We start from the raw sequence: 8,086 nt of genomic DNA on the forward strand, positions 1-8,086 counted from the left end.
GCCATCAGAAACCTTTAGAGTTCCCAGTAAAACCAGATGCAATGGATTGCTCAGGTTTTGTAACGGTTTCCATTACGTTTCTACTGGATCTAATGATTTCCGACGAAGGGTGCAGTCTAACGGTTTCAGGCAGAACTCTTTCCAATGGCGTCTGCTCGAACCTCAACACTTTCTTGAGTTGTATGAAAATGCAGGCCTCTATCAAAGACCATTAGAGTTCCCAGTATGACCAGTAAAACCATTAATTACATTAAAACCATTGGGCGATGTGCATTTCTGCAGCATGCATGAGTTGTGTTTGACATGCATGAGTGGGAGACCCCTCACCCACTTCTATGAAGTTTGGTGATTTAAAGGAAACTGCACAACCACAGTTTTCACACCTAGATCATCGCTGCATCAGACTCTCTCTCTCCCCTGTGTGTGTCTACGTCTCTCTGCCCCTTTGCCTCACTCTCTCACCGAGTTATAAATATAAGCTTTCATGACAAGTCAAACAGTTTCATCCAACTTCAGGGCAAGAGACACAAGATCACCACACAGTCAGCCAGACAGGTCTTCGGTCGGCCTCTTTCGGTACTTTGCGTCTCTCCGACAGGGATTGAAACCGGCAGTCACACCAGGCACGGACAGGCTTGGGAATCGAACCGGCGACTAGCGGGCAGGGGTATTACAAGTGGTCATACGATGGTTGCCATGGCGAGGGCAGTGGTCTGTCTATCTCTCTGGTTGTGTGTGTGTCAGATCAGTGGCTTCCACATGCCTGAGAAGATAAACAGAACCATCCAGAACCTCCTGCAGCACTATGTGAGTATTGGCAGTACTGCGAGTACTACTACTGTGAGTTCTACTGATGCTATTACTACTTGCACCTGTTCTACTACCGGCACAGCATCAGTATTTGTTGTGCAGCACTTCAGATGCTGGTGCAAACTTTCTGCTTCCTCTTGTTTCTTTCACACACCAAGCCTCTCACCACAAATACACATACATGAACTCACACACACATGCGCACACACACCTTTTTTCATCTAGCATTTACTACATGTATATTTAAAGGACTCTTCTGGTGTTTTTTCATGTCTCAGTCCATTAACTACACATATGATGCGTCACATTCATTATTATTATTAGACAACTTTTTCTAAGTTAGTCAAATTTATGTAAATTATATTACATTACATTACGTCATGTGGTAATGCAGAGGAGAGCAGGGATACTGTCCTTGGTGGTGCATTCAAGGACACTGCGATTTCTGAGATTTGAGAGACGGATGCTGAAACCTTTTTAACGCAAGAAACGACCACATTCACACTCAAATCTCAGATGTCGGGGTGTCCTTGAACACACCAACAAGACAGTTTTTATGTAAAAGTCTAGGAAACTATTAATTCAATGTAAGAAATGACCTAATTTACGTAATCTTTGTCACAACTTTTTTGATTATTTGTTTTTTGATTATTATGATAACAGAGCTCGTTAACAACGATGCCTCAGATGTCAGACTGTCCTTAAACTCACCGCCAACAAGGACAGTTTGCACCCCTGGTAAAGTGTAAATGCATTAAATAAATACGAAATAGTGCTTTTATGATTGATTATTTTTTGGATTAGATTTTTTGGCGATATACTTTAGCTCATTAATTAAATACTTTGCAACAGACAGCTCTGAAATATCCAATGTCTAACTGTCCTTGAATGCACCAATAATTGCAGTTTTCAAAGCAGTCTTGGAGAGCATACATGATTTGTATCTATTGGACTAATACATGAAAAAACACTGATCTGGTGCCTTAAAGGTGGAAGAAACGTGATTTACATCAAAAGTAACCTGAATGTTTTTTGTTTTTTTTGTCTTTTTTGCAGAAAATTCCACCTAAAGAGAGATTTAACGGGCGGCCTGTCTTCTCCAGGGAACCACTGGCTGGCAAAACCGAGGTAAATAAAAGTCAACTTGATCTTTCAACCAGTTTAGCTTCTATACATGTACAGATAGGAACATAAAGTCTCTGCGGTCAGTTTGTGGTTTTATATACGTGATTCATATGTTCACTGCCTTTAACCTCACAGCCTTCTCTCTTTAAACATGCAAAGCATCCAAAGCAATATGTATAAAACATAACAGACGCTGTACGGGCTTCATAGAAAGTGTTAGTGAAGCTTCCGGTGGAAGCTGTGGGATGTTTGCCCTGAACTTGACCTGTAAGGCACATCATTGTTTCAGGCTGCGCACAAATCAAAACTCCAACCATGGTCTCAACCATAACCTTAAAGGAATAATTCAACATTTTGGGAAATATGTTTCCTCACTTTCTTCCCGTGAGTGAGATCAGAAGATTGATGCCACTCTCATGTCTGTGTGTTAAGTATGAGCTGGAGTTAGGAAGCAGTTAGCCTAGCTTAGCATAAAAATTGGACTTAGGTGGAAACAGCTAGCCTGGCTCTGTCCAAAGTGAGAAAATGCACTACCAACAGCTCTACAGCTAACTGTTTCCCCACGCTTCCAGTCTTTATGCTAAGCTAGGCTAACTGCCTCTTGACTCCACCTCCGTACTTAACGCACAGATATGAGATTGGTATTGATCTTTTCATCTAACTCTCAAAAAGAAGGCAAATAAGCTTCAAATTAGCTTCTGAGGCACAGGGCTAAAACACAAAGCCTGGCAAATGAAGGTGCATTAAGGTTATTCAGGGTGTTTTTATGTCTGTTAAAGAGCTTCAGAGTGCAGTAAGTTTCACAGTAAGCAGTAAGAGTGGTCACGTACTTCCAAGTGCACTAGAAAGTGTTGTAGTGTGCTTTAGATACACTGGACTGCTTTAAGCTGCTTTCCATGTTCACCTGCTGCGCTCCTCCATCTTTAACTAACTAGTAATCACAGAGTCAGCAGCTGGCTGGTGTTTTCCTCGGGTTTCTGTCTTTCACAGAGCAGTCTGAAAGTGTGAACGGTTTATCGCTTTATCGAGTTTGTGTTGAGGTTTTTGTGGGTTTTTTCCAGCTGGCTCTGCATTGTGCAACCTTTTTGCAACTATTCAGGTTCCAAATTAAACTTCACCAACAATAATGCAAAGCCTCTTCATGGCTGGTTTCGATTACTAAACGCTAATACAAGAGTCAAACCACTAAACGCCAGCCCAGAATCTGTCTGCAGTGCTGCTTTTTGTCAAGTCCTGTGTGGTTAACAAGATGATATCTAGGTAAGATAAGATCGAGGGACGGGCATTGCAAACTAGCTACAAATGCTATGGTATCTGGCGTTGGTTCATGCTGTATATTTGTCCCTATGAAAATAAATATTAAATAAAATGAATAAATAACATCATTTGAAGTTTAGATCTGAAGATTTTAAACTAGAATGCCAATTTGAGCATATTTTTGTTTTCTCTTCCTGTTCCTCCTCAGCCAAAAGGAACTTTTTAAAGTAATGTTTGTGATCTCTCAAGTTCATGTAGAGGAAAATATTGTCAGTCGCGATGGAAAAGCCTCTCTAAACTCTGAGAAAGTGTCCAGTTGAGTTACGCCGATTGTGGCTGAGTGTCGGCACAGTCGGCGTGTTCTGGCAACAGAGAACCAAAAGTGAGCCGGCTCTGACCCAAGAAGAACAAGATTTTGACTTTTTAGCCAATCAGCTGCGTTGGCCCATTGTTGGAACCAGAACCATGTCATGTTGTCTTGAGTCCAGCACACCTGGTTGATGGAAAAATTATGAATGACACATATTCTTCGTTTCTTTGTTTCGGTATTGAGAAATATTTTGAAATGAGTAAAAAATTCATGTTAGGATGAATATTTATCATATTTAGGTGGTATATAGGGACCAGGTTGTTAAATAGAAAGTGATATTTAGCATAGACTTAAAGGCCAGCTACCCCACACACCCCTCTGGGTTTTTCCTTCAGCACAAAAAGTGCTACAAACAAGTTTGTGTGACTCATCTGAGGTGAAACACTGTTTTGCAACGATTAACCTGTTAAGCGAAAATCTCATATATGCATGTTACATGCCTCCGTGTAGGCTGAAGAAAGTCTTTAAACTCCTTGAAAACCCATGAGATTATTTTAAAAAAATGTTTTAGCAGAGTAATGATGATAACACAACTTCACCCGCTTCCACGGTGCACCATGAAGGAAATGGTCTAGAATCAAAACTCCAGCAACATGTGTGGGTCATCAAGACTCTCACAAATACAGTTTAACACAGGGCTTTGACCAGGTTTAGACCTTAAACCAGCACAGGTCTGACATGTAATGAGTCTTAAGAATGTGTCTTCACTGATTAATAAAATGTCAGACTTCGTTGACATGTGACGTCTTTGAGTTCTTGCGTCCAAATGAATTTCAAACTTGTTAGCGACGTTGGAATATGACATTCATGCTGCACAGTCAATGAGTGGCATTCCCCTTTGAAGCCTACTCTACACTTAATTTAACTCTTGTATGAGAAACCACAGAGTTTTTCCACTGTGTAGAAAGGTTTTCAGCACCTTGAGGTTAGTTCGTCAAAACCAGCTCATCTTTTATCAAAATGACTATACCACTGCTCTTATATGGTTTAGCAAAATAACGAAAAATGTGAACTTTCATATTTCATACCATCAGTTTTTCAGATTGAGTTCCTGCAGGCTTTGGTTTCAGTTCATTTCTCAAAAAAAAACAAAAAAACAACTTGAAACTTTCTGCAGAAATCTGCATTTTTGCTACGGAAAAAAAAGACATATTTAGGATTTGTAGACTATCAGTATTGTTTAAGTAAAAGTAATTTAAATATCACCTACCAGAAACCAAATATTGTATTTGATCTCCTGTATGTTTCTCTTTCAGGCAAAGATGGTGTTTATGGGTGGTGTTTTGGAGACGTACGAAAAGCTGATTGGCCATATGTTGAAGCAGCAGCCCACTTCGAGTCCCCAGACAGCCGGGAACGACCAGCGTCCCGCCTCTGCCGTCACCCCCGCCGCCAGCACTGCCAGTGACGCTGAGGCGGGAGCCGGCGGGAAAGTCCGGATGGAGCTGAGCTACATCCTGAAGAAGATCCAGGATCTGAGGAAACACAATTACCATGAGCAGGAGAAGCTTCTGAAGGGACTGCAGGCTCTGAACCACATCCAGGTAGAGAGACACAGACTCACACTGAGAGAGAGAGAGAGAGAGAGAGAGAGAGAGACCAAAAATATATGTACATGGGCCGCAACAACCGGACTGCTGGCCTTCTGGCCTGCTGTATTAGGCTTAAGGAGGGCCTTATGTAGACTTAAAGTAAAGCTCGTGGAGGGATTACGGAGGGTGTATGTAGGACTTTGAGTAAGGTTTATGAAAGATTTATGTAGGGCCTATGAAGGGCTTATGCAGCCTTAAAGTAAGGCTTAATAAATGGTTATTTGGAGGACTGATTTCTGACTGAAAAAAACAGAAGGTTACTATGGGGCTTACCAGGGGCCTATGCAGCACTTGGAGTAAGGCTTGTTGAAGGGTTGTGCAGGGCTTACAGATGGCTCATGTGCAGTTTAAAGTAAGAGCTGTGCTGGGCTTATGAAGGGCTTAAAGTAAGGCTTATGAAGGGCTTACGGATTTTAGGTTTAGGGGATGTTTATGTAGGCCTTAAATTAAGGTTTAAGGAGGGTTTATGGAGGGCTTAAATTAGGGCTTTTGGAAGGTTCTTTAAGTCAGGCTTAAAGAAAAACAAGAGTTTATGTAGGGCTTAAACTAAGGCTGATTTAAGATTTTAATTAGGCCTGTGGACAGCTTAAAGTGAGGCTTTTAGCAGGTTTTTGGAGGGACTTATGTAGGGCTTGAAGTAAAGCTCCTGGAGGATTTATTTAGCTTAAAGTAAGGCTTATGGAAAGTTTCTGGCAGGCTTATAGGGGCTAAAGTAAGTCATATTAAAGGCTGCTCCATAAACCTTCCATGAGCTTTACTGTAGGCCTTTTTAAGCTCTTTGTACGGCTTCATAAACCTCCATAAGCCTTACTTATTTGGAAGGTTCACTGAAGGTTACATGTGGCTGTGTGATGTGTTATTATTTTTCGTTGTGGCTGTGAACTGTGCTGTTACTGCTGCAAAGAAATTCCACCATTTGACTGTGTGGTTGTTAGAATTAATGTAAAATTTCTCCCCCTGTCTCTCTGCCTCCTCTAGATGGATAACTTTGTCGTTCAGAGCAAAGCACTGTGGGAGCTGCCGTGGCTGTACGAGGAGGCGAGCTCACTGACTGAAAACATCAGGATGCAGAGGAGGAGGCGGCGGCGGCAAGCACGGAGAGTCAAAAATCGTCCGAGAGCCTGAAAAAAGAAAAAGGCACAAGATGTCAACAATGACAGCAATAAAACTAAAGTGCAAAAAGAAATAACAGTAAAACACAGATGCAGGATAGTTAATGACAAATTATAAATGGATAAAATAACATGAGAAAAAATATCCAAATTTAAACCAGCGTGCCAACTTTTTAGATTTTGTTTTCTGTTCTTAGAGGTTATCAAAGAGATAATTATTATTATTATAAGATATTTATTGCAATGACTGTCAACCACCAGCATAAGCCTAATAAATATGGTCATTTTGTAAAATTAATATATTTTTTTAAGGAAGTTTGGTGCTCGATACTAAGCAGCGTGGCGGTTTGATCCTGTGAAATGTTTGTCCCTGCAGGATCCAGAGAGCTAATAACTAATTGTATTCAACATGGAGTTTCACTCACTTCATCAATCACAGTATCAATCAGTATCACCTGGAAATACTTGTTTTCTTGAATTTCAAAAACGGCAGATGATTTAATGCTCAGAAAATCAGCAGCTCAGGTTCAAAATGAAGTATAATTACTTGTATGGCAAATCCCATGTGAGCTTGTCTTGTAACGGATCAGCTACTTACTACAAGGCTAAGAGTCTGAATTCTTTGTAGTGAAACTCCTCCTTGATGCACTCTGATTGGACAGTGGTGGAGAGGTGGGCGGTGCCAGACTGACAGGAGAGCCCTGATTGGTTGACAAAGCACAAGTGAAATTCATGTTTCACATGTGAAATATGGTGTTCACAATATTTCACCTTTTGTTTAATTTATCACACTTGAAAGGAATATTACACAGGAAATTGTTGTTTTCACGTGTGATGTCTTCACTATCACAATCATGTAAAGTTATCACATGTGAAATGGTTTTCCGAACATGTGAAATTCCTTTCCTAGGGTGATTGATCAAAAATCCAAAACCCAAACAGTGAATTAATTCAAATTACAGAAAATTTCCAGCCAGATTTTAAGCTCTGTGATTGGAGGGTTTTATCGCAGAGATCTCTGGGAATCGCAGTTGATTTCCCTTTTTACGTCGTCGTGAACACAACGTTGAACCACTGACTTTTCACCAGTGACGCAGAATGTTTTGTCAATGACTGTCGCTCCAGCAACCCCCCCACCAACATCCGCACTGTACGGCTTAAAGAACTGATGATGATGATGATGATGATGTTTACAGTACAAAGTGCACCAGAGTTCAATGCTGACGTACTTAAATGTACTACAGGTCCTCTGAACATTCAGGCCCAGCACTGAAGTACTTCACTGCAGTACAGGTGCTCTGCAGCTGTAGCAGAAGTACGATACTCTTCAGGGATTTTTATATTTTTCTAAAATGTTGTAATTTTCTATATTTATTTTGTATTTAAGTTGTCTAATTATTACATATTTAATAGTGAATCATACTGTTGTGACTTATTGTTGTTTATTTATTGCGTATTTATTGATTGGCACATGTACACAAATACAACTGAATAAAACAGAATGAACATCATTTTCTGATTCCTGCCATCATTTTGTAGCTGCACTTTGTTATTGATTCGATGTGGCTATTAAAGTTTAGCGCATGATTACACCAAGATTTCTGACTTATTTGTGTTTTCTGAAGCAGAGCGTCGAGATCAGTTGATTCTTGGCCTTCTTTCTCGCAGCAACGACAGTTTTTCCGTTTTGTCTGTATTTAGCTGAAGGAAGTTCAGGCACCACACAACACTGATTTCACCAAACAATCTCACCTCAAGGTTCTACTAAAGGAACCTCAAGATCCTATCACATGATCTTTATTGGCAGTTTGACCAGATGT

At 40.5% G+C, this 8,086-nt stretch overlaps 1 protein-coding gene across 1 annotated transcript; it reads left to right on the forward strand.

Annotated features, from left to right (window-relative positions):
- Positions 1–306: 306 nt before the first annotated feature.
- Positions 307–7,794, forward strand: LOC122871487 (interferon gamma-like). The gene is made up of 4 exons (XM_044186663.1): positions 307–807; positions 1,867–1,938; positions 4,819–5,106; positions 6,133–7,794. The coding sequence occupies exons 1-4, from the start codon at positions 688–690 to the stop codon at positions 6,277–6,279; spliced, it is 627 nt and encodes a 208-aa protein (XP_044042598.1). The 5' UTR covers positions 307–687; the 3' UTR covers positions 6,280–7,794.
- Positions 7,795–8,086: the final 292 nt, after the last annotated feature.

Source organism: Siniperca chuatsi, linkage group LG23, assembly GCF_020085105.1.
Source record: "Siniperca chuatsi isolate FFG_IHB_CAS linkage group LG23, ASM2008510v1, whole genome shotgun sequence".
Taxonomy (NCBI): domain Eukaryota; kingdom Metazoa; phylum Chordata; class Actinopteri; order Centrarchiformes; family Sinipercidae; genus Siniperca; species Siniperca chuatsi.